The following is a 26,139-nucleotide window of genomic DNA, read 5'->3' as shown; positions in this document are numbered from 1 at the left end:
AAGAAAAATTACAGAAGAAAGCACATATATATATATATACATATATATACCGACATACATGAAGCTTCTGGTATGTTGCAACTGACAAACCACATGAACAAGTGAAGAAACAGTATAGTCATAACATACTTTAATGTTTTATTTGGTAATGTTGTGAGTGAAGTGTGTGTGATGAGTGTAAAAAAATGTAATGTGGATCAGTATGTGTGAAAAAAATTTTTAATTATAAATTGTCCTGATCCACCTCAAAAATTAGCTGGTGTATCCCGAGGCGGACTCTTGCCCTCTGTCCCCTTGTCATCAGCCTCATGGTGGGCAAGAGGCTCTTAAAGAACTGCAAGTCCTCGTCCTCCTCCACCACTGGTGGGGTTGGCTGGGCAATTGCTGGGTAATTGCTGACAGCAGACAGCAGACTTCGTTCAAACGAGGACATCTCCCTCTCCCTCCCCCGTTTTTTGCCCCGGACCTCAGCATTCTCCTCCTGGCTGGCTGCTGCTGGCTGACTGGTGGGCTGACTGGTGGACTGGCTGGTGGACTGGCTGGTGGACTGGCTGGTGGACTGGCTGGTGGACTGGCTGGCTGGCTCACTCTCTACCTGGCTCTCTTCCTCTTCCACCAGGGTGGATGGAGGCAGGGTCTGCCGGGGGACATTGCTGGACGTCGCACGGTCTATGATGAATGGGGTTAAAAACCCCATCACTGCCATGAAACGCCAGGGTTTGTACCACCCTGCAGACCCTGCCCCGCTTCTTTTTGCCTCCTTCTCCATATTCTTCTCCTTGCGGAACCTGTCCCTCAGAGTCTTCCATCTCTTTTTGCACACATCCTCTAATAAAATGAAATAAAATAATAAAGTTAATAAATAAGTTAATTTCTTGAATTTACTAAATTATTCCTCCAATAATGAATGCTATTTTTATGCTACATGCTGGCTAAATATACTGTCTATGCTTGATAGCTGTGCATGTATTATACGTTATGTTATATATTTTGCTTATACTTATTATATTATATATATATTATATATATTATTATTTTATTATTATATTAATATATATTATATGTTATGCTACATTACTAGCTGTCCATTCAATGTTAAAAAGAAGTAAACTGGATATAAACTCCCCAAAGAGTTGAAAACCTACCAGTTTCACCAACTGTCTCTGCCACCTCCCGCCATGCCTGGTTCCTCCGGTTTAGGTCCCGGTATGTGAACAGAGTACAGTCATACAGTACTGGGACACTTGCCACGGCAATGATTAATTTATCCTCCATTTTATGACATATGGAAAATAGTCAAGACCTGCGGTATCAGCATACACGCGGTTTGATTGGCTTGCGCTTGTACTGGCGGGAATTGCATAAACGGGATTTGATTGGCTGATGCCAAGCATCAAGCCTCAAAAGTTGAACAATGTTCAACTTTTGATGCCGATAGATGCTCGTGATGCTTGCAAAGCCATGCCATGCTCCCCACAATGCAGTTCGGCGAAGATTCAAAATCTCCTACGTCACCCCATTCAAGTGAATGGGCGAAGCGTTGAAAGCATTTTTTGATGCCTGTAGTGTAGATGTACCGTTAGGGTCGAGCTTGACAGCTCCAAACCGAGGGAGAGGCCCGCCGATGCGGAGCCTGAAGAGGCTTCAACAACGGCCACATCCGCCGGCATAGTGACACCGTCTGTATTAGTAAAAGAGTGTTTTTATAGCAATTGATCGCATCCGCGCTGCTGCGCCAGTCAACAGAGCGTGCGTGTGACATATTTAGTAGCAGGATGTGCTCTGAAAAATAGGGCTCCCCGAAAGCAAATGGGTAATTCAAAAACTGACAGAGCTCCCTCTATACAAATGAAACTCTAGACGGTGTGAAAGCACCTATTGTTTTAAATAATGGTCGGAATGTGACCTGTGAGCCTTCTGAATTACCGTGGGACAGCACATTCTAAACTAAAATGTTCAATCAATAAAGTAACATCTTATCTTATCTTAATAATATCTTCATATTAATGATAATAATAAATCATACAGTATGTGTCCGAAAGGGAGCAGGAGGAAGCACACACAAAAATATACAAAAAATATACTGCATATTAAAGCAAACGATTGTAAAGGTAAAAGTATGAGCATAACAAATAAAGAAGTGTAATGTAAACATTTACATTATAATGATGATTATTTAATATATAAAGACTATATATTATTGAATTACAAGATTAGATATACTTTAGTTGATCTAAAATATTGATGTGTTCAAATGCTCTTCAAAACACAACTGAAAGTCCATGAAACTTGTCTTTCTGTATTTGTGAATGAAGCGCCATCTCCTGGTTAAAACCTGAAATTGAAAATCTGGCAACGCCCTCTTGGAAAATAGTGGGAGTGCTTAACATTCCTCTATACTGGTCTTTGGCAGGTCGTAGGCAGGAAGCTGTAAGCTGGAGTCTGAAATTCAGTGCTACATCTGTATATATGCTGCCCTCCAGACTCCCTGTGAGCTCCCACCTTTTGTCGATTTACTCTGGGATTTTTTTCTTAACTGCCTTCACGGTCGTGCTGTCATCATCACGACTCAACAAGTGGCGCCTCTTCATGTTGACGAGCATCGGCAGCGTAGCAGACAGAGATGCGTTTATATCTTGTGAGAGCAGCTCGGTGAGGGTGATCATGGGCCTCAGCACGGAGACAATATCCTCCGCTGTCCTCCATTGGGCAGTTGTGAGATCCAGATCTCGGTCAGACCGGTGGGTGGTCCCGGGTTCTGAAAGCACAGCTGTAACCGGACATCTCTGTTCCAGAAGACGCTCCAGCATCGAATAAGTGGAGTTCCATCGTGTGGACACATCTTGTATCAGTTTGTGTTCAGCCACATTCTGTTGCTTCTGTTTCAAAGTGAGAGCTGCAGTTGCCTTGGCACTTTTTTTGAAGTGTCCCACAAGGCATCTGGCAGTAGCAATCACTCGGCAGATGGGATCTAATTTAACAGCCGCGTTTATGCACAACTGCAAGGTGTGCCCCGCACAACGAATTCCCTGGAAATTACCCCAGGATGGGTTTTGAGATAGCTGTTTAGCGCACAACACCATATTAGCGGCATTATCGTGTACCACAGCGACCCTCTTTTCTGGCGGAATCCCAAACTCCTCCATCACTTCGCTGAGTTGCTCTGCTATGTTGGCAGCTGTGTGGCTCACCTCCAGCACTATAGTCTCCAACACGAATGAATGTAATTGCCATTTTTGGGAAATAAAGTGTGCCGCCACAGTCATGTAACCATCCATTTGGTTGGAGGTCCATGTGTCAGTAGTGAAGCTGACTGCTGTGCAGGCTTTAAGTTTCTCCAAAAGTACCTTTTTGGCCGTGTTATATTTGTTTTTAATGGCGTGCATTACGGTGTCACGTTTGGGTACAGTGTAACCCGGTTCGATGAATTTCATCATCTGTTTGAACCCTTCCCCCTCGACAATGTTTACAGGTCTCATGTCCAGTGCCACAAAATCTGCAATTGTGTCGGTGATGTCTCTCTTCCTTTTCTCGGAAAGAGGGGGCTTCAAAACGAGTGTTGTCTGTGAGAGTTTCAATGGCGGCTGCGAAGATGAAGTTGAGGTAGATGCGGTGGCCCTATCAACGTATAGTGGATGAGCCTATTGAGAGAAATGCACATTAATTTAAGTTTTACACTAAGCCTAATAGCCCATAATATGACAATACATTTGATCTAACAGGCTTTTTATTAAGGCTAGAGCCGCAGAGCGTCCATCTTTTAATGGCTTGAACGGTACTATTTACATGTTTCAGGTGATAAGTCATGTTTGTAGTTGATGAATGATAGGAGAATATTTGCTTGCAAAGTTTGCATATCACCTTCTTCGGGTTGTCTGTTACTTTTTCGAAATGCTCCCAAGCTCTTGATTTTACGCCTGACATGGTTAAAACTATCAGCTTATCTGACGTGAAAACAAGTGACTGACTGTCACCTCCTGTTTCCGTGTTTTTTTTTTTTTTTTTTTTTTTTTTGCGGCGACCAACGACCAATTAAATCTTGACCGACCAAAGACTCTTTGGCCGACTAACCTTTGGTCGACTAATTGGGGGGCAGCCCTCGATATTTCATCTCCGGCCTTGTCAGGTATTGAACAATCAATAAATAAAGAACACAGAATTATTCAATATAAAACACAGAATTTGTGTGATTATACTAAATGATTTACAAATAAACACCACTGCATATTTACAACTGTTACACATGCTGATGTAACGCAAATGTTTCCAACTTGGGATCAATAAGGTATATCTTATCTTAAGATGATCGATGGCTACTGCCATATTTGCAAAATGTGCCTCTGAACCTTGACAAGTGCATGTTTTAGGCTTATCAATTAATGTAATGTAATGTAATGTAATCAATTAACAACAGGAGGGGTCACAAACATAATACAAGCTGTTAAATAAAGCTCTTCTGACCTTAGCTGGCATGTGGGTATATATATTAATGCTGCCCATTATGGGCACAAGCAATTTTCACCCATTTATTTATTATATGTTTTAAATATGAGTGTTTCCTATCCCCTAAACCTCCAGGGATGTACACAGTTTAATACTGGCAACTTCTTATTATGGGAAATACGAAAACGTCTTTTAAAACTACAACTCCCATTCGAGAGGTGCCATAGATAGAGAACATGTTGCGAAACACAATATCGATAGCAGCGTCCCTAGCAACAAGTAACAAGTAGTTAATAATAATAAAAGACATTAAGAAAAAGGCATTTTAAACAGTCATTAAAAAGCAACACAATCTACCTGCATTGCATTACGGCCCGTCTACACTACAGGCATCGAAAAATGCTTTCAACGCTTCGCCCATTCACTTGAATGGGGTGACGTAGAAGATTTTTAATCTTCGACGGACTGCATTGTGGAGAGCATGGCATGGCTTTGCAAGCATCACGAGCATCTATCGGAAGGCTCGATGCTTGGAATCAGCCAATCAAATCCCGTTTATGCAAATCCCGCCAGTGCAAGCGCAGCCAATCAAACCGCGTGCAAGCTGGGAGAGCCAGACCGCAGTTCATTTCCTCATATTCCAAACGAGATATTACGGTAGCAAATCACCCGGTTCTTTACGACCAGAACTATTTACCGGGATACAAACCGGAGGAACCAGGCATGGAGGAAGGTGGCAGAGACAGTGGGTGAAACTGGTAGGTTTTTCGTCTGTTTGGAGAGTTTATATCCAGTTTACTTCGTTTTAACATTGCTATTGCTTTGTATGTCAGGGGTGGGAGATTCATGTGATTGGTTGTTGGTCGCGTTGCTCGCATAAAATCGCCAAGCTTCAGACACGCCCAGCTTCAAGATTTTTTGATGCCTGCAGTGTAGTGTAGACGGGCCGTACTCTAAACGTGTAATAATGTGCTTTAACCAGTAGGTGGTTTGGGTTAAAAAGCTGTCAAGTTTACAGTGTTAACAAAATAAAATATACTGCTGTTTCTGGTTTAGTTTACGACGGATATATTTAGTTATTGTTTTAATATTTGTAACACAAAAACGATGGAAAAAACCCACAGCAACACAGAAAAGATGGTCTTAACATGACCCAGCGGTCTAGTTAATAAAAAACAATAATATCAAAACAAAATATTACTACTAACTTTATTGTGAAATTCAAACTGAATGGTAAAAGAATAGTTTCCGGTCTATTCTGAGCCCGATCTCTGTAGATAAATAAAAATAAAGAACTATACGACAGATGTGGAATATATTTAATGCAGCCGAACCATTTATTACAATGCATTCATGTGATGACTTTCAAAGAGTAAAGCAAGCACTGCTGAATAAAGTATGATTTTATCTTTTACGAAACGTTTTTTTCATATGGAATGCAGTTGGAGGTCAACCAATCACAGAGCTTGAGAACTAATCACTGGGTTTGTCAAACAGAGCACATGGTGTAGTCCTAAACGATAGCTGGGGATTCTGGGTAGTGTAGTGTTTTCTGCCATCCTTTATTCCGAAAAAATATTTGTTTCTCCGAATCGAAGGGGAAAAATACAAAAGCATTGCACACAATTTAAACCAATCAATGTTGTGTAATTATCAAGGATAATTTGGTGTTTTTTAGTCGATGAGTAGTGCAGATATCACTGTAAAATCAATCGACAGTAAGGGGAATACTTACTTCCGGGTGTACAATTCTCCGTTATCCAATGGGGATGGACGCTCACATTGCCTTTAAGGGCAGCCGACACAAACGAATGCCGTGCTTCAGTGAGCGTCAAATCCCGCCGCAGATGGGAATACATTGCAATCAGTTGAAAGCTATTTGCGTCCCTTTTATGAAGCTGAAGTAGCCTAGGAGCGTCACAACTGCACGCCACGGGACCCTGACCAAACGTCACTCCTGGACGATTATGGAGTGAGAGTGTGTTGTTGTGCCGTAGTGTTTCTTCAGCGCCTCTGTCCACAGGTAAAGCTTTGATGCCTTGATGGATCATTTCTGCATGTTTATTGTTTTCGTTCTCCTCGCTTACTTTGAAACATCTAAACAGATTTAATGGCTTGTGAACACGAGGACTTTTAATCAAAATCGCTGTCGGTTTGTTTGTTTATTTGCGAGTTTATTTATAACAAGTATGTTCTGCTTGATTTCTCCGTTTCCGCTCCCAGTCCAGACAAGCACTGTTTCATCCCACCGTAATTGCATACGCACCCTCTCTGCCTGTAATTACTCACTTGCTCATCACACCCGGCACATGAAAAACAGAAAATGACCACATCTACCATTTCCAGCAGTGTGTGTCATCTTCATGGTGTCCCCCACTCCTCTCCCATTGGTTAGCATAGCGTCTCTGCTCAGCCCGGCCTCCATCTATCACAGAGACCAAGGGAAATTGAGTTTTCGGCTGAGTGGTGATAAGGAATCGCAGCCGCTTTAAAAAATCTGTCACACCTCCAGAGCCATGGGGACGGGGACAGGAGGTGAGGAGAGGGAGGGAAGAGTAAAGACAGGAAGTTGGGTGTGGAAATCAAATAAAAGAGTTGGAATCAATCAGTAATTGATGTGAGGGTGCTCACATTTCATGTCCCTCTTTTAACCTTTATTAATAATTTCTCACTTTGTTTTCCTCCATCCCTTTCTCTATCCTCTCATATTTCACACTACACTTCGTCTTGGATGGATGGATTTCCCAAACTAAATATGGTACAATATGCTTTCAATGTGTTCTGATGTACTGTAGCTCTATTAAACATTGTTCAAAAAAATGCATTTTGAATAACATCGTTTTGGAGAACAATACATTTTGAAAACCAAATTCACATTCTCTAAAATCTACATTTCAATACTGTTTCAGGAGATTTTTTTTCTTTAAACAAAGAGTGGAGATTGGGAAATGAAAGAATCCAAAAAACACAATTAATGAATTAAAACAAATGACTTTTAATTTCACGTTGTAAATGAACAGCAGCCTCCTGTGTTTGAGCAACGACCTCTGAGACTGACTCCACTTCCTTTTGAGGAGAGCGGGTGGACACATGTACAATTTAACATCAAACTTAAGTTTTATACATGAACCTTGGGGTCTAACACAGGATCACATCAATGATAGAAGTATAACCCAACAGAAATATACAAGCTTAATTTGCCCTCAGGGACCACAGCGCTACACTAACACTGGGCCAACACCACCCATAAAGTCTACCCAATAATCAATTCTATATCCACCCAACATTTATAACCCTGTGATTTGTAATGTGTACTACCTTCCTTTCAACCACTTCATATTTTTTACCCCCTCAGGAGGAGTCAAACACACACACACACACACACACACACACACACACACACACACACACACACACACACACACACACACACACACACACACACACACACACACACACACACACACACACACAAATATGTGCAAGTAACATAGCATCTGTTGTTACAATCGATGGAACCAATCTCTCACACACACATAAACCAACACACTTTCAAGAATCTTTACCCATTGTGCTGTTTTCCGATCAAGTGTGCCGTTTTTGTCCTACATAGTGTAAATAATCTGTTACACATTTTAAGCAAACCTTATTCTGACTTATTACAAGTTTTACTCATCTTTTTTAAATGTATGGTTAATAGACCTAAACAAAGTAAAAGACCATTTCTGATTGAAAAAAGGCAAAAGAATATCGAACAATTTGACCCAAGAAGAATGCAGATGCTATACATTTGAAACCCAAAACCCAATGGAAGTGATCATAATTCCTATTTCACGGAGAACATAGTATACAGGAACACAATTACATTTTCTATCAAAGCACAAACCTTTAACCCGACATTTGACCCGAGGACAACAGGAATGTTGAAGAACAATACAAGAGTCTCCAAAGGATGATGCAATTACAGCAGTACAATATAATACAAATCCTCCAATGTTCAGTATGATTACTTACCTGTTTTTTTTCAGAATTACAAAATTACTTCAGTGTCTTTAGAGTAATGCTGCATGCTGTGTATTATACAAACTACACTGAACAAACTGAAACATTGACTTTAATCAAATGTATTATGTCAACATTTCAGTTTTTATTTTACAGTTAACACATCTTCACTTTACATTTCCCGATGTTTTCCAGTCATCGAGTCTGTCCACTGTTCATTTCTCTGTCTGTGGTTGTGAGCTCGCAGTGATCAATGCACAGCTACAGCTGGTTGAAGGGGACCAAATCCATTGAACGGTTGATTTGGTTCCATTTTACCAGCTTTAGCAAAGCATTTGAGGGGGCGAGCCTGGTGAGGGGACTGGGTGGAGGAGGAGGAAAAAGAAGGGAATTGACAAATCTGGGACCTGGAAGAAGCAGAGCGAGAAGGAGACGATAAGAGGAGGGCTTGTCCATACACAAGCAGGATCAAAGAACTCATTGTACATGCACAAAAGACATGCATACGGATAGTAAGCAAACATTGGTTATTGGAGAAGATGTTGCCCTTGAAAGTGACGCTTCTGCGTAGAAGAAGCAAACATGTACAGAAAAGGACGAGATGACTAGGGGCCTCATTTATAAATGGACATACGCTCAAAAAATGGCGTACGCCAGTTTCTACGCAATGTTTGCGATTTATAAAATACTAACTTGACGGGAAAACGTGCGGTCCTCCACGCAAACTGCGTACGCACTAAGCACAAAAACGGGAGAGACGAGAAACTGCGACACCGTTGGCAGAAGGAAGAATGGAGAGAAATATGTGGAAATAATACCATAAATAAAATGTCACCTCTCATTTATCATATACAGCAGGGATGGGCAACTTTGATGGTGGTGGGGGCCACATCATTGATGTACTGGCCACCAGGGGGCCGCAGATTAATTTGGAACACACACACACAAAAATTCCATGTGTTGTATGTAATTATTAACAAATATACTAAGTCTGACATCTTCATTGACATTTTACAATCTTTCAGGGAACATCCTCTAATAAGCTCACTAAACAAATATCAGTTCACAGAAATGTTATTTCATTTTTACAAGTGGCATGTTTGTATTGAACAGGTTATTAAACAGTTTAATAAAACTATTTTAAACTATTGGAAAGCACGGAAAATGTGTGTGTATTGGGATTAACCATTAAGATGACATACACATGAAGTCATGAGCACTAACCCAGACATTAGTTGTCTAACTTGAACCTAAAACACTTCTCTGCATTCCCCTTATTCCACAAAAAGGGGAATGTCAACACAGACACCTGTCAGCCCGGACTCTGCTGTTCCTCAGCAACACTCCCCCTCCCTCCCGCTGAAATTATGAATGAAAAGCGTAGTAAGATAACACGGCAGGGTCCGTGAAAGTTTGTTTTCATCTGATTTCAAATAAACAAAGTCTTGGTTTTAAGAATATTAAACTTGTTTCGCCAAATTCAGATGATAAATACAACTTTTAAGCTTGTAAAGGCATAATTACAACTTAACGTCACAGCAGGCATAACAACAGCCGGTGTTTCTTGTGAGGGTTTCCCCGGGAAACAAACACAATACACACAAATGCGTCACAGATTATTTTGCAGTATTTGAAATCATGTACGCAGCTCGCGACGTAACTAGGAGTCTAGTGGACGATATCAGTAGGCCTACTACAAGTTTTTTAATTACGTTGTTTATTAATTAATCTGAGGGCCGCAAAAAGAGGAGGTGGGGGCCGCCATTTGCCCATCCCTGATATACAGTATGAAGAATTCATTTTCACAAATTGATTAAAGCCAATCTTAAAATGATTTAACAAACGCCTGTCTGAGACTCCTCAGTGCACACACAAACATAACTTGGAAAAATAAATAAATACGGATATGTTATTTAAAACAACATAGAATATCTTGTGTTAATGTTATGAAATGTTTTCTCATAAATGATGCGGTAAGCAGGAGGACAGAATTACGTCTAAACTGACGCCGTTTTGCATTTCTATAGGTTGTAGACACGAGCATGGTTTTATATACTATCACGTTTAATCGTGTTTTATGCCGTTTGCCAAGACTTGATAAGTCGCTCGTAAAACACAGGAGGTATGGAAACTAAGAAGACCATATGGTAAATTGTACAGCTAATATAAAGCAACACATTAGTTGTACTTCCTTTAACCGGTGGATATAGAGTTGCTGCGGGGGGGAGGGGGGTGAGATGCACAGGCTGCAGTGGAGATACTGCGTACAGCTGATCGAAAGCTGGAACACAATCCACCAAATACAAAAAAATAATTCAGATCCAGTCGTCATGACTCCACTCCGGAGGGATTTTCCGATCATTTCTAACAGTTTCTCATCAAGGGGGGGTCTCCTGTCCCCGGTAAAAACACACTGCCTGAGGAAGGCTATGTGTATTTTTTTTGTCATTAATCTTTTTCGGACCACTTATTTATTTATTTTTGTGATGATCCGACCTCCATGCTGCTACTCTGTTCAAACTGCATCCACCAAACAATATGATTTATCTCGACCTCCCCAAAATAACCAAAATCTGACACGGTGTGAGATGTTTTTTGTAGCTGTTCTGTCGTCATTTCCTGCGATCTTCTCCATGCAGTCAGTCAAAATGAATGAATGAAAGGGCGTTTCTTTGACTATAGGCAAACATGGGCGTTACGTGAAGCCCGCAATAGCTGCACCGCCTTTCGAGTCGATCGTGATTTATAAAGGGAAACCGGCGTAGGAAGTGCCATACGCACTTTCCTCGCCGGTACGCACTGTTTGGTGAATCGGAAAATGTCGGAACATTTCTGTACCTATTTTTTGGATTTCTACTAAGTAAGCAACCTTCCCACATCAACCCTACGCACGGCGTTATAAATGAGGCCCCAGAAGAGAGAGAGAGAAGGAGAAATAAAGTAGAGTATTGTGGGTGATGAAAAAGAGATGAGAAAAACAGGGAGCAGGGCCCTAAAAGATAAAAGGAGTGCGTATAAACGATGGTTGCAGACAAATTTGAGAAAACAATGAATTCATCACCCAGCTGCCAATACTGCTAATGAAGCCAGCGGAGAGACAGCAGGAAAATTAACTCTCATTGACCTCTCTCTCTCTCTCTCTCTCACTCACACATACACACACACACAACGCTCACACATTGTTTCAGCCACACTCTCATCCTCTCCTCATGTTCTGTTCTCCGTTATATTTGGGCTTTCTTTGGGCCCGGTGTTCCTGAGGAAGTAGTCAGCAGTCTTCCTGCTCGCCCTCGCTGGAACTCACTCATTTCCTGCTTCAATTAGCCAGGCTAATCATTCAATCAATGGGAAATAAACGCTTTATGCAGAGTCTTGTCCCTGGAATCTAAGCTATTGATATTTGTGTCTGGAATTTTTTTCTTTAAAAAAAACCACAGCAAAAATGAACACTCAATCAATTCTGCAGTCCGGCTCCGCTCTACAGAGATACATAGCAACTGACATCTTAGAGCAGGGGTGGGGAACCTTTTTCCTTTCAAGGGCCATTTCAATTTTTACAATATCCTCAGAGGGCCGTACAAATTATTGACCTCTGCTAAAAATACTAAAATCACAGCCCATTCATTTCATGCTGTGCAAAGAAAAAGCAACCTCTTAATCCAGATATATCTCACCATGACTCGCGTATGCATGCACGTGCACGGTGTGGCATGACCACCACAACAGAAAGATATGGACACAAGATGTTTTCAATTGAGTTTCCTATCCATGTGGACATGATTTAAGTGGGGGGGACCTAACCTCCTCTAGGGGGGTCCGTACTCCAGAAGGCGGTTAGATCACCGGACGACAGAGTCGGTGTCCGTGTGCACAGACAGGGCTGCTGTTAACGTCGGTCTTTACAACGGAATTGTGCCAAAACTACGCCAACCGGCTGAGGAGGGAGACTCCCCCCTTCACTGGAGAACTGCGCTAAAACAGCTGATCACAACGTTCATGCTCTGTGGTCACGAAGTACTCCACTAGCCCCCCCGTCGTCTTTCCTGAAGTACTCCACTAGCACTCCCGCCCAGAGTTTTTTTTCTTCCGTTTTTTATTTTAGTTTGTTCTAGTTTAATTGGATTCTCTTGGCTTTCTAATGACTGTGTTTGAATGTATTCAAATGACATTTTTGAATGTCTTAGCGTTTCACTGTATCTTAATGCTCTTAATGATTTATTTTATATTAATTCATACTTATATGTTTACTTTGAACTTGTGTTTAAATGTGATAATAAATACATTTGCCTTTGTCTTGGACATTTTTCACTTTTTTCTGATATTTTAGAGACTAAATTATTTATCGAAAAGAATGATTGTTAACCGCACGGACTCAAGTTCAAAAACATCCTCTGGCTGCCCAATCATATTCACTCAATCACCAAATGTGGATTAATTCGCTGCAGGAAATAGTCCATAACAAAAGCAATATATTTCACTGTTTGTAACATTTGTTAACATCTAGAGCAGGGGTGGGGAACCTTTTTCCTCTCAAGGGCCATTTCAATTGTTTTAACATCCTCCGAGGGCCGTAGAAATTATTGACCTCTGCTTAAAAATACTAAAATCACAGCCCATTCATTTGGCCTTTCTTTCATGCTGTGCAAAGAAAAAGCAACCTCTTAATCCGCATGCATGCACGTGCACGGTTGTGGCATGAACACCAAAACAGAAAGATATGAACACAAGATGTGTGCAAATGTATTTCATTTCCTATCCATGTGAACATGATTTAAGTGGGGGGGGACCTCACCTCCTCTAGGGGGGTCCGGGGGCATGCTCCACAGTATTTAAATCAGTATAAAACAGTCACAGCTGTACTGGGCTTTGGCACTGAAAAGTGTGTGTGCAAGTGAGAGAGAGAGATTACACTGTCAGTCCTGCATCAAAAGGCGCTTTCACACCGCAGTACTTTTCCCACTTTAGTTCTGATATAGTTCCGAAATGTCGCGTTCACACCAAAAAGAGCCGGAACAAAAATTAGTTCATCAGAACCTTTTTTACCCCCTTTTCAGTCCCTGCTAGAGAGCAGGGACTTTCGTTGGAGGAAAAGGTTCCTGTGTCTGATTGGGTGGGCGGAATGCAAACCACGCCCCGTCAAACTCCCAAAAACGTTTGTGAAGCCGCCATTTTATTATCATTATTAGCATTAGCCCAGCGCAGAACTAAAGAGTTCTCATGAACTAAGTTCTGATGAACCTTTGTGGGAAAAGTACTGCGGTGTGAAAGCGCCTAATGCTGTCCACCCTCTCAGATAACAAATACATCAGCCTCACTGCACACAAATTGATGAGGGGGGTGCATTCTTGACTGAGAAAAAAAAAACTGAGAGGGAAAGAAGAGAAGGAGAGGAGAGCAGAGGGTGAGGAACGTAGGAAGTAGCACACGGAGAAGGAGAGAACATGCCGGAATGGCCTGGATTCTCCTGTCCCAGAGCTGCTACCTCTGCAGTACTGCAGTGTGTGTGTGTGTGTGTGTGTGTGTGTGTGTGTGTGTGTGTGTGTGTGTGTGTGTGTGTGTGTGTGTGTGTGTGTGTGTGTGTGTGTGTGTGTGTGTGTGTGTGTGTGTGTGTGTGTGTGTGTGTGTGTGTGTGTGTGTGTGTGTGTGTGTGTGTGTGTGTGTGTGTGTGTGTGTGTGTGTATTGCACTGCTAAGACTACAAAATGATGGATGCTCCATAAATTGTCTTTTGTTAACTGGACTTGTAACTTATACTGTACATTTTACATTTATATTTCATTGATATGCCATTCCTTGCATATGAAATGTAAATAATATCCTACTTTTAAATTGGCCCTTCACTGTCAGACAGTCTACAGATTTGTATCTGTCATGGTCAACTTGTATTTTTACTTTTAGTTTAGTTTTATTTTTCAAATAATGTGCAATGCCTTTCTTTAAACATGCTGCTGTACAGCAAAAATATCCCAATTTGGGATAAATAAAATATATCTTATCTTATGTTTGACTGTTGGGGGTGGATGTGAGCGTAGCATTTGTGCGCACACTGATGTATGCATGTCCACATCTCACACACAGTAAGAGCGAGTGTGTGTTCTGTGTATTGCTCAGCAAGCTTCTGTGTGTTCAAGCGCGAATATCAACTTCAGAGAAGAATGAAATCCTTTCCAAAGCAGGATTTTCAGTAGATTAGGGGTAGAATCCCTTTGCCACGCCGTGTGCTCTGTGGCCCACACACTCATCAAACGGGCCACCCTCCTCCGACCCGCGCACCTTCACTCAGATCCCACATCAGACACAATCATTACACCCGTAGCGTTTTATCATTAACCTCGCTCAGCAGCCTGCTGACTGCTCCTTTCAGCATTAAATTGCCAGGCTGCTCCGGCAACATCAAAACTACAATAAGTGAAGGTGCATTCATAAACTGAGAACCAGAGCTCTGGGATGATGTGGGTCGGTTTGCTGCATGGTGTGCTCTCCTGCAGGAGTGCTGCTGGAGGTGCCCTCTGTCAGGGGGACTGTAGATAGGCGTCTATTCTGGGACTGTGCTGCCCGCTGCATTCCTGCCCTTATATTGGAGACTAGGGAGGGGGTGAGGGACAGCTGTACGCCGGTAGAGAGGGAGGTGGAGACGTAGTGGTGAAGGCAATCAGGGAGTAATATGGGGAAGGTCAGTGAGGACTCCCCAGGGAGACATACCCAGCACAGGCTACATTACATTTAGCTGACGCTTTTATCCAAAGCGACTTACAGTAAGTGCAAAACCATAAAGATTAAAACTCTGAACCAGAGAAAGTTGTGAAGATCCCTCACAAATCCCAAGTCTTTATCTAGTTCTAGACAAAACTATTCATAAAGAGTGAGAGTGGCTCCCCGAGGTCGCGTGCCTGAACGCTGACGATAGTAGAGTGATGAACTGGGTAAATATAGTCCTCAACAGGAAGTGCTGGTGACTTAGGTACAGGGTGTAAATTAACCTTTCATAGTGCTTATTTTTAGTTTTTATTATTTAAATGCCAAGTTACAATCCAAACAGGTGAGTCTTCAGTTTGCGATGAAGATATGCAGAGTTTCTGCTGTCCTGATGTCAACGGCGTGACAGGCATGTTTTATAAGGGTACCTGGGTCCCACTCGCAGAGATGGAGCAGCAAGCCGACTGGCTGATTCAGAGTGTAGAGCAGATGCTGGAGTGTATAGTTTCACCAAGGCCTGGATGTCTGGGGGGGCTGTTCCCTTCACAGCTCGGTGGGCCAGCCCCAGTGACAGGTGGTGGAACAGAGCAGCTCTGGTTCTGTCTCTCTTGCTCACACTGATATTTTTATTGCAGATATATGTCCTGACTCTGGGGGCTGCACTAATACAACCCGCCTCCCCCCCCCATCACTCACAGGCCTCTAACATGCTCTCTGTCTCAGCCTGCTCTCTCTCTCCTTATCAGGACAAGTGGCTCTCAGTGACTGACTGTCCGTCAGGTTACGCATCCATTCAGTCTCAGCGTATTGAAGCAGCGTCTTAGATCACTTCATTGTCAATGCCATGAAACTCACTATATTTTGAATTGCTGTTCGTGTATGCGGTTTTAAATCCTCTAGTCTGGCATTTTTGAAAATTGTAGAAAATATACAAATTGGTTATAAATTCAGAGGATGAGCAACAAAGGAGGAAATTTACGTTTTAGCATCAGTTTGCACGGACTACTTTAAAGCAGATGAGTATCTCTGTGGTTCAACTGTGGAGCTAGGAACATCTTTAGGTTTAAGAAAATGTATAAAGAAAGAATAATTAAACAGTATGAAGATGTCCAGTAACCTGTTTTGCTGATGGTAGAATTTTGTTTTGACAGGGGCAGGTCAAATAAATGTTTCTCCCTGCAGGAAAAAATTAGATAGAATTGGAGGGATGAAACCCTCTTTAATGGTCACACATGAAGAGCACACACAGTGACATTTGTTCTCTGCATTTAACCCATCTTAGCACTAGGAGCAGTGGGCAGCTATTAGCGCCCGGGAGTGGGGAGGGGGGTTGTCCGGTGCCTGGCTCAAGGGCACCACGGCAAGGCGCAGAAGGTGAACTGGGACCTCTCCAAGTAGCAGTCCACACTCCATATTTTAAGTCTGTTCTGGGACTTGAACCGGCGACCCTACGGCTCAAAGTCCAAGCCCCTACTGACTGAGCCACTGATGTTTTGTGTATAAAGTGTACCTGCTGCCATCTTGGTTTTGATTCTTGCAAACTTAACAGATAGAAGAGAGAATAAAGAGGTATTTAATTAAGTTCATTTTCTTATAGACTTCTATGCAATCAGATTTTTTTCCGCAGCCAGTGAATATTGCAGTACAGTCGCCCCCTGTGGTTATAAAGAGTGCAGGGGTTTGAGGAACTTCTGCATCGGCGTCACTTCTCAATCCCCGAGGTTTTCGCTTGCTCCTGGTGACAGAAACCCCTGACAGTGGTGAGGCTGCTGTTACTAAATAATCATTAAAATCCACTTAAAACGGCAATAATCTCCTGTAATGCAGCTCCTAAATGAAGCGGATTTAGACAAACCGTCGTAATGTGCATGTCTGATGAAGATGTTTGCCAGTTGGTAATTAGCCTAATGCAAGGCGCACTATAGTAATGAAACAAGTCGACCTGTGGTCAGGCTGTAAACTTTATCTTCTGTGGCTGGCCGTATTTATTCCCGCTAATTACCTGCTGAATAGAGGCACAGGGAAAAGTGGGATGTATATATCAAAGTGCGGACGTTGGGGATGGATGTAATATCTCCTGATGTCTATCAGTGGAGATGAGGCTCGACCTGAGGTTAGCGTGCTAATGCTGCTAGGTCCACTGCAGACACCGGCTGGATCCACTTCAAGCGCCGACCCCTCCCCCCCCGCATTCGGACGTGAGCAGCAACTATCGGCTAACTCAGCACTATTCCCACGCATGATTGGTTGATCAGAGAAGGAGACAGCAGTGTAACAGGAGTCTTTATCGTCCGCTCAGCCACTTCCTCGCTGCCGTACTCTTTCCTGGAGATAAAACACGTCTGTCAGATGAAACGCTTCCTGACCTTGTGGCGGCTCGGCTCATATGTCGCTCTGCGGTTACCGTACGACGGGAAAATGTTCTTTTATCGCACGCAGCCCTCTCAAATGTACCTCGGCCTGTGATGAAAGTATCTTCTAGCTTCGTCCACTATGTACTTCATAATATGCAGCAACTTTGACATTATCTCCTGCCTGCTTGACCTTGTGTTCATATCTTACACCTAAAGTCCAAACCCGTTCCCGTGGATGAACAGTTTTGTCCTTAAATGCATCTTTAGGGGATCTTTAATGTCTCAATACAGGACATCATTAAGTGCTCATACCTTATGATTATTGTTGAGTTTATCTTATCTGCTCTTGTTTTTACCTCTCAGTGATGTAATCCTCAGAGCTGTTTTATTCCTTAACCTTTTAATCTAACGGCAACACCCTTAAGACGATCAATACCTATTTAGATGATATATTTAATTATTTCCTCTCCTGCACCCACGCTCTCTCCCTTCCCGCCTCACCTCAACATATAAACAGGTTTGCAGCCTTTTTTTTTCTCTTTTTAAAAAAGGACCAGGGTCTGTATCCTCCATTTATATCACCTCTCTTTTTTTTTAACCTTTTCAGGGGTGAGATCCTTGGCATTAGTGTAAAAAGAATGACACTGTTATTGTTCTTAATGAACCACTTTATTCAGTAATTTCACCAAACACATATCCAGAGAGTCTTTAAGCTGTATTGCTGATTAGCAAACCTCCTTACAGATCATGTGTATGAGTCTTCTAACCAGCTCTAACAGCCCATGGGACTTGTCCTTCACACAGTAACACACCATCAATAACTGTAATGCGATAAAAAAAAACAATCACAGGGGAGACTTCAGCCAAACGGTGCTGTATGTGCTTTTATGTGTAAGAAACCGCTGAGATATAGCCTCAAAAGTTACAAAGAAGTGGTGTCTGAGGATGCTTGGGTCAGCCAATATTGGTAATAATCTGCTCATAGACTAACATAAGGATATTAAAAGAAAGCCATTTGTAAACTCTTACACACAAGGCTGTCTACTAAACTGCTCATCAAAGAAGAACAAAGGGAAATAAACGGCTCGGATAGAAAGAAATGATGGGGAAGACCGGATTCAGAGTATGAAGGGCGCGGCGGAAGTTAAATGAAACAATTGAACACGTGCAGAGCCTTAAAATAACTATTTTTTGGACTTTCCTCTGAGGCTGAACAATATTAAAGAGGAGGAGATGTGATCTGGTTAGGTCGGGGATGATGTCATGATCCATGTGCTGCCAAACCGCAGCCTTCTGTCTTCACCTCTCTCCTCCCTCTCTCTCTATGCAGGCTGATTCTCACTCCGAGCACGCTCCGACAACCCCCCCCCCCCTCCACCATCTCTTGCCCCTCCTTCCATCCACTCCCTTAACGAACCACCGCCACCACTTAGGTATTTTAGCCATGCATTCATTACGGGCGGCAGCAGAGCCACAAAGTCAGCTTGATATACGCACTGTCGTCAAACAAAAAATCCAAAGCAGTTTAAGTCAGAAAGGAGCTTGGGGGTACAGATGGCCCCCGCTGACACGCTTTCTGTTGAGAGGGAGTGGGGCCCCAGCTCTTTCTGAGCCTGAATGGTGCACAGAGAGTGAAAGGCTTCATTACGACGGCTCTGTTTCAACTCGGGACAATGGGGATGGAAAGAGGCTGCAGCTAGTTAGAGCTGGAGATTAGAATCTGTGGCAGATCAGCGCCTTGTGTCCTGAGCAAAGATGAATGTGTCAGGATGGGGAAGTGTGGTTAAAGTGAGTCAACAAAGAGTCTGGCCTAAAGGCAAAATACACTTTACTGTTGGACGGAGACTAAAGTACAGATTAGACTTTGTACTGATGGATTAATACTATAGCTATGAAGTTAAACACCTATAGCAGAACTGAAAGACAATGGGTATATAAAAACAGCAGAACTGCATTTATCTTTCAAAGAAGAAATATGTTGTCCTTGGTTAGTTCGTGTGTGGGCGGGGGGGAGTTATGGGTCAAACAAATATGACTTTGACCCAGAAGGTCACTTTTGGGCTGTGTGAAACCAAACATCTGAACAAACTAATTTCTAGTTACGTCCGGAGCTTAAATGACCCTTACCCTAACAAAGCAAAGCCATTTTCAGCGACTGTAATCTAGAAGAAAGTGTGTTTCCTCAAAACTTAATTACAACTGTGGTTTAATGTTATTGGAATGTAATTCTGTAGGAGACAGGGTTGGTTTTGTGTGGAAAGGGTTGCTCGAAGTGACAAATCCACAGAGAATCGTCACCAGAGGAAATGCTTTAGTTCACTTGTGCAGTACAAGATTTCAATACTCTTTCCTTACCAATGACATAGTTGACTCATTCTTTCTCAAATCTTGTTTCATTCCACTTTCTGCTCTCCTCCTGTAGGAACCTTGTGGCTGGGCCTGAATGCTTTATTGTTCCCATAACAGACCACCAGGGTCTTCATCCTCTCTTTATCTTTCCATCTCTGTCTGCCCCTCCCTCTCACCCAGCTGTGTGTCCGGCCACAGACTGACCACTGGAGACACAGTAAACAACTGAGATCTGACAGACTCACCACCATAATGTAGCATGGACATGGTTCCTACTAAATGACACACACTTCTGGGTTGACGGGAGGAATTAGTGTGATTGGACCACAAATAACACAGCCTGTGTTTCATGTTAGCAGCTCTATCTTTCTCTCGTTTTTCTATCCTATTTCTTAGTTCCTTTAAGATCCGTAATATCAAGTTAAAGTAATGCCATGTGAGATTAAAGGTTTTTGCTTCAAGTAATTGTTACAAATGATATATATGTTTTTGACTTTTCACTTAATTGAAAGTGTCAGTGTTGATTGCAGCATGCTTGTACAGTATTGTTTGGCTAAAGGACATTATGAGGGACGGACTTACACCTGTTTGGTTTTAGAATATACTTCTTCAACATGTGTGACCTTTCTGACTTGAGATCAAATCCTGAGACTTTCTGTGATTGTCTGAAATAACAATAACGGTAAAATTATTTCTAATTTTGAAAACACAAAGGAAAGGGGAAACTGCCGGCACTAATCAGACCTTCAATGAGACCTCATCCCATCAAGGTGATGTCTCTGAGGATAGAATTCTACAAAAGGAGACTATAACTACTACAAAGCCTGAGGGCAGTACACACTGTTAACTAAACCTATAGTTTCTACAGGAGCCTGCTGCTGCTGCTGCTGCTGCTGCTGTGTAAAGCCCACTGTTACAGATGGTAATCCAGCTATCATACACTGTAATAGTCTCTGTGCAACAAAATGGAAGCAATTATCTGAAAGCACACAACGATCTGTGGAACAGATCACAACGCATAACTCTTTATGGGTTTGGGAGATTTACTTTGAGCAGTTGGCTCCTGTTTCTGTGTCATTCATGTTCTTACTGATCCCACCCTTTCTATTTTGTTCTGCCTTTCTTTTAAAACACATTTTGGAGTTCTAATGTGCCAACACACTTTCCTTTTTCCCTTTTTGCTCTTCATTAAACTAGGTTTTGAGCAGCACGGTGATGACAGCAGAATGCTAACTAGCCTTGTCCTGACGCTGCACTCTCCTCCTCTGAGATATATATGTGCACTTATGGGGGGGGGGGGGTCATCATAGCCTACCCTGCCTGACTCCCTGCCTTCAGTTTGAATGACAGATTCCCTGACTGCCTGGCTGCATTTGCCGGAGTCAAACGCGCTGATGTACAACTTGGATGCTCGTACTGCAGATCAGAAGGAATCATTTTATTTAGGCTATATACAAATATCTAGCAAGTGTTTCCTTCAATGACTTTCCTGATATCAGACAGACCTTTTGTAACCTCAGTCTGAAATTGCCTCCACTTTAACCGCTTTCTGTAGGAAAGGAGGATTCTTTTTTACCCAACCAATCACTGGAGACCAACTCATCCGCCTGAATGTAGTCATACCAACATACAGATTTTGCTGGGTTTTAAGAGTGAAGTTAAGACAAAGTACGATATAAGGTAATGTGCGAAAACATGGCGTCTATGTAGAGTCAAGTTGCTAATGAAGGGGTCCGTTGATCATTTGTTTATCCGCTTATTCACCCGTAAGATCTGTGTTCTATGTTATAATGCCAGACGAATGGGCGCATTCAAAGGCCTGAACCCAGGCAGTTACATGTGCTTTCTTAAAAATTAATATTACTTAGATTTTAAATTCTTGACCATTCATCATGCAGTCTTTCGCTAGTTTAAATGTTGGAGCAGAAAACTAGACTTGGAACAATCTGTTTAATAAGCACTCAACATAAAATGAATCAGGTACCAGACGACTAAAGTATAAGTCAGCAACACGAATGAGAGTCCACAGCCAAGCTGCTCTGTGAGGCTCTACTGCCAACAGCTTCCTGTGTGCTACACAACATTCAGTTTAAAATAATTCTGATCACTGTAAAGCCTTCAAGGTAAGGGCACTTTCTTATATCTCTGACCCAACTTCCCAAGACTGCACCAAGTTTACTCAGACCTCCTGACCACTGACCTCAAATATCCATCAGTCAGGCTCTAAACAAAGCTGGGATGTGAATGTTAGCATGTTGGCTCCAACAATATGGAATTGCCTTCCCCCTGTTGGGATGTTATGGATTTCTATTAAGTACTAATCAGATATTAATAACATTTGAATACAAATCAGGTGAGTTCTGCTATCAATTACATCTGATTAACGTCTGCCTAACATTCCTAATGAATATTTGATTAATTACAGTATTCTTTTCTGCTTTCTGTAAGTACTCCCAAAAACACAGCACATAAAAGCACCCTCTCAGAAGTCTTTTTACACTCATAATAACCTGAAATGGGAATAACAGTGTGCCTAGGAATGCATTATATCCCAAATGATACGATATATCACTGAAACTCAGCTTTATATTTTCCCTGAGATGCCTCTCCAGGCAATATATGTTTGAAATACTGCAGGAGATGCACGTGAGATGAGGGCTGCTGCGTTATGAAAGGCACTTGGACACATACTGTGTGTTCAACAATAAAAATGTTTTGAACTAATTAAAAAATGGGAGTGTTTATTCTGAGCGAGCAGTAGCATACACTATGTGTTTTAATCTATAGAAAACAATTAGTGCGGGATATGCCTTTTGATCATTTTTTGGATAACTGACATGTAAAATTGTAAACGTTATGACCTTATAAACACAGACAGGGTGTAATTAGAATATTTAGATGACTAAACCCTGGCGGTAATTATGAGGGTGTCAATATAAGGGGAACCTGTGTGTGTGTGTGTAATCTCCAGCGTGCAGGGGGAAACAGTAGCGCTGGGGCCAAAGAGGAACCCTCCCCCCCCCCCCCCCCCGCAGTGGCCTTGTTCCTTTAATTACTTCCGTCTGCTTCACAGCTTCACTGCATAACAATTATCCTGCGTGTTTATTTGAAGGGAGCAGACCCTCGCTCCTCATATCAGACAGTAATGGACACAGGCTACGGTGTCAGCAACATCGCTTGATGTACAGAGAACACTAGTTGGGGCCATTCAATTACACTCGGGCTAATACAACTGTCTTTACCTCTTTTTCCCTTCCCTGCACCATAAACAATAAACATGCGCTGATGTTGCCCGTAGCATTCCAGATGTGAGGTTTTTCCTCAATGCATTGCATCTTGGGAGCTAAAGGTGTGTGGAATGAGGAGATAAACTGCAAAGTGTTCTAATAATTTACAAGTCCAGCTGGTGTCTTACAGCTGTTCTAATCAATGATTCAAAGCTGTAATGTTGGATTATCCATCTCTTTGTTGCAGCCTCTCTAGAAAATGACATTTCTGAAAATGTATTCCGAAATAAACATTTTGGCGATTTTATGGTTGTGTACTATCTGATGGATGAACCTAATCTAGGGTTACCCATTCATTTCCTATGACGGTGGCAAAGGTGACTAAACCTCAAAATTAAATGATCGTGGTGATCAGCAATTTTATATGTTCAAAGGCCTACTCTGGAGGATATCATGATGCCTTGAAACAATCAAATGTAAAACACATCATTGATGAAAGTAGTACATCGGTCAGATTTGACCCAAACATGGAGGTATGTTTAAAACTGCCTGTAACACACACACACACACACACACACACACACACACACACACACACACACACACACACACACACACACACACACACACACACACACACACACACACACACACACACACACACACACACACACACACACACACACACACACACACACGCAGGTGGATGGGAAGGTGATGGGCCGTTTGCAGTCTATTGGAGTCTAATTCAAGCAGATGTCTGTTTAATTGATCGAAACAAATTACCTCAACATTGATCCCTTTCCCGGCATAGGGACTGATCGGCTTTTTCGAGGCGCACTGCGTGTGTGTTGGTCTATGTGCGGAGGGCAGGGGGATGCCCTCTGGGCTCTGACCCACTCACAGAGGATGTATGACGTAATCGCTAAATGATCCATCGTAATTTGGTTTCTCACACGGTGTGTTGTATTAATCGATTGGCATTTTCCTTTTTTACTGACGTGCCATCATTCTCACATTAAAACGCTGTGCCAATTAATTAACTAATTGACATTGAAGGCTCATAATTATGACTAATTCATTAGGTTTATGAAATCATAAATTATCAGAGCTTTGTCTTCTTTCTTTCATCTGTTGTCATCTGTCTTTTTCTTTTTCTCCAAAGTAATTTGTCTGCCATGATTTCAGTGACACATTCACTGAACAGCACGTGTTCTGTCTCTAACAAGCCGGCACATGGAAACACGTCTCTGTAATGACTGAGTGCCAATGCAAACTGGGAAATGACACGTTTTCTTGGCTTTAGCCCAGCACTGAGACTATAAACAAAAGCTGCTTCTACAGTTTGAGAGTGAATCGCTGCTGATACATGATATCCATTTAATGTGAACATATTAGAAAGTAAATCATAAACAGATGGATAGATCACAACCAACATAGGGATTGTTGGTGTTATTATTGACACACAGGGTTGGGAAGTAATACATGCAACTAAATAAAAACATAATACTAATTAGCCAAAATAACATTAAAACATTTTTAAATAAGAAAACAGTTACATTATCAAGGATACCCAAGGATGTTTTATTGAAATGACTAATAAAAAACATGTATTTTGTTTCTCTTGTAATAAAATATTGAGTAAGTGCTTCTCTTTGTTACAAGTTACACTCCCAAATTAGTTTTTCAATCAGTAAACCTGGAGTTTTCCTTTTTGTATAAAGTTCACTTGTTTGACCAAATGTATGCTAGATATACTCTACATACAATATGTATATTTCTATATAGTTATACTGTATATAAACAGTCTAGGTTCTATTGCAACTTGGAGTGTTTGTGTGTCCATATATACGTTTAATTGACATTACACATGTGTCTGTGTTCAGTGTGCCTATTGTTTGAGGAATGACTTGGTTCAGATGTACATTCCTCCTGAGATTCACTTTAGAGACATGAACACAGGGGGATATAATAGGCTGTGTCTGTGTCCTTGTATCAGGGTGAGGCGACACATACATTACCACTCTACCGCATCTGTTTCAACTTCCATTACTCTCTACTTCTATTATATTCCGTGGACTGCTGCCGAAGCACACTTACTATAAACATGATTATAAAAGAGTAAGAAAAATTCTGGCAATAAACTCTGACACTTTATATTAAACTGACTTTACAGTCACCTCCTCATTCTTTCTTCTATCATGCATACAGTGCAAGTGTGCTGTCATTGATACACATTCACAGAAACTGATGTATTTGCACACACTCTTACACACACAATGCTACAATCAAAAGCCGTTGAAAAGCTTAAAGCCTAATTTTCAACCAAATCGTTTTTCCATTACTAAAAATTAGCTCCATAAAGCCTCAGAACCCCCCACTGATACAATTATTTTGTATCTCGTTCCTTGTGTTTGTCCTGCCATAGAAATAACACCATAACTTTTTGCAGTTTCTATATTGAACAAATAAATAATATTTAGCCAATTCCATATTAAATCTTTACATCCCTGTTTCTACCCTGACATTCCCATTGCAAACATTTTCTGCATGGTTCATGTGAAGACTATAGATTAGGGGTGTAACGGTTCACAAACATTTTTGTTCGGTACGTACCTCGGTTTTTAGGTCACGGTTCGGTACGTTTTCGGTAGAGCAGAAAAGATTATCACAAAACATATAATATTTTTTGGGGGGTTTTAATTATTATTAAACTGTGAATAATGTATTCACTCAAATAAATTCAAAATATAATAAAATAAACATTAAGGTGCAGCATTTTGATGAACTGAAATAATCTGTATTTGAACTGTACTGTACTAATACCTAAGCAGCCAGTTTGACATAATGACTTGCTTGTCATTGTATTTTCATGTTTTTTTTAAGAACAATGAACTTGTCCACATTGCTTGCAGAAAGGGCAGATCTGCTGGCACTAACAATGTCTCCTGCTGTGGAGAACACCCTCTCGCTCGGGACAGAGGTAGCAGATACAGCCAGGTAGCGCTTTGCTAACATGGCAACATAAGGATATTTGGCGTTTGTAATAGCTTTGGCTCGGTCTGAACA

At 41.7% G+C, this 26,139-nt stretch overlaps 2 protein-coding genes and 1 long non-coding RNA gene across 3 annotated transcripts in view; all 3 read right to left on the bottom strand.

Moving 5' to 3' along the window:
* Positions 1 to 125: 125 nt before the first annotated feature.
* Positions 126 to 1,275, bottom strand: LOC307038280 (uncharacterized protein; the record flags this gene model as incomplete). The annotated part of the gene is made up of 2 exons (XM_079679665.1): positions 126 to 828; positions 1,146 to 1,275. The coding sequence occupies 2 exons, from the start codon at positions 1,273 to 1,275 to the stop codon at positions 224 to 226; spliced, it is 735 nt and encodes a 244-aa protein (XP_079535791.1). The 3' UTR covers positions 126 to 223.
* Positions 1,276 to 2,210: 935 nt separating this feature from the next.
* Positions 2,211 to 4,179, bottom strand: LOC307038325 (E3 SUMO-protein ligase ZBED1-like). The gene is made up of 2 exons (XM_079679707.1): positions 3,787 to 4,179; positions 2,211 to 3,641 (listed from the first exon to the last, which is right to left on the bottom strand). Exons 1-2 carry the CDS (start codon positions 3,922 to 3,924, stop codon positions 2,514 to 2,516), a joined length of 1,266 nt encoding a protein of 421 aa, XP_079535833.1. The 5' UTR covers positions 3,925 to 4,179; the 3' UTR covers positions 2,211 to 2,513.
* Positions 4,180 to 7,418: 3,239 nt separating this feature from the next.
* LOC307035772 overlaps positions 7,419 to 26,139 on the bottom strand; it is a 35,895-nt gene continuing 17,174 nt past the window's right edge. Inside the window, exon 2 of the long non-coding RNA XR_013807179.1 lies at positions 7,419 to 8,852. This is a non-coding gene — a long non-coding RNA (uncharacterized lncRNA). The remainder of the gene's footprint in view (positions 8,853 to 26,139) is intronic.

The sequence above is a fragment of the Notothenia rossii genome (assembly GCF_949606895.1).
Source record: "Notothenia rossii genome assembly, chromosome: 4".
Classification (NCBI taxonomy): domain Eukaryota; kingdom Metazoa; phylum Chordata; class Actinopteri; order Perciformes; family Nototheniidae; genus Notothenia; species Notothenia rossii.
This window is presented reverse-complemented; position numbering and strand designations above follow the sequence as displayed.

What these genes read in the sequence shown, in the direction of transcription:
- LOC307038325 (XM_079679707.1), bottom strand. Translation starts at nt 3,924, where the DNA reads ATGTCAGGCGTAAAATCAAGAGCTTGGGAGCATTTCGAAAAAGTAACA. An exon ending in TGACTTATCACCTGAAACAT is followed by an intron (nt 3,642 to 3,786) that starts GTAAATAGTACC and finishes TTCTCTCAATAG; the next exon opens with GCTCATCCACTATACGTTGA.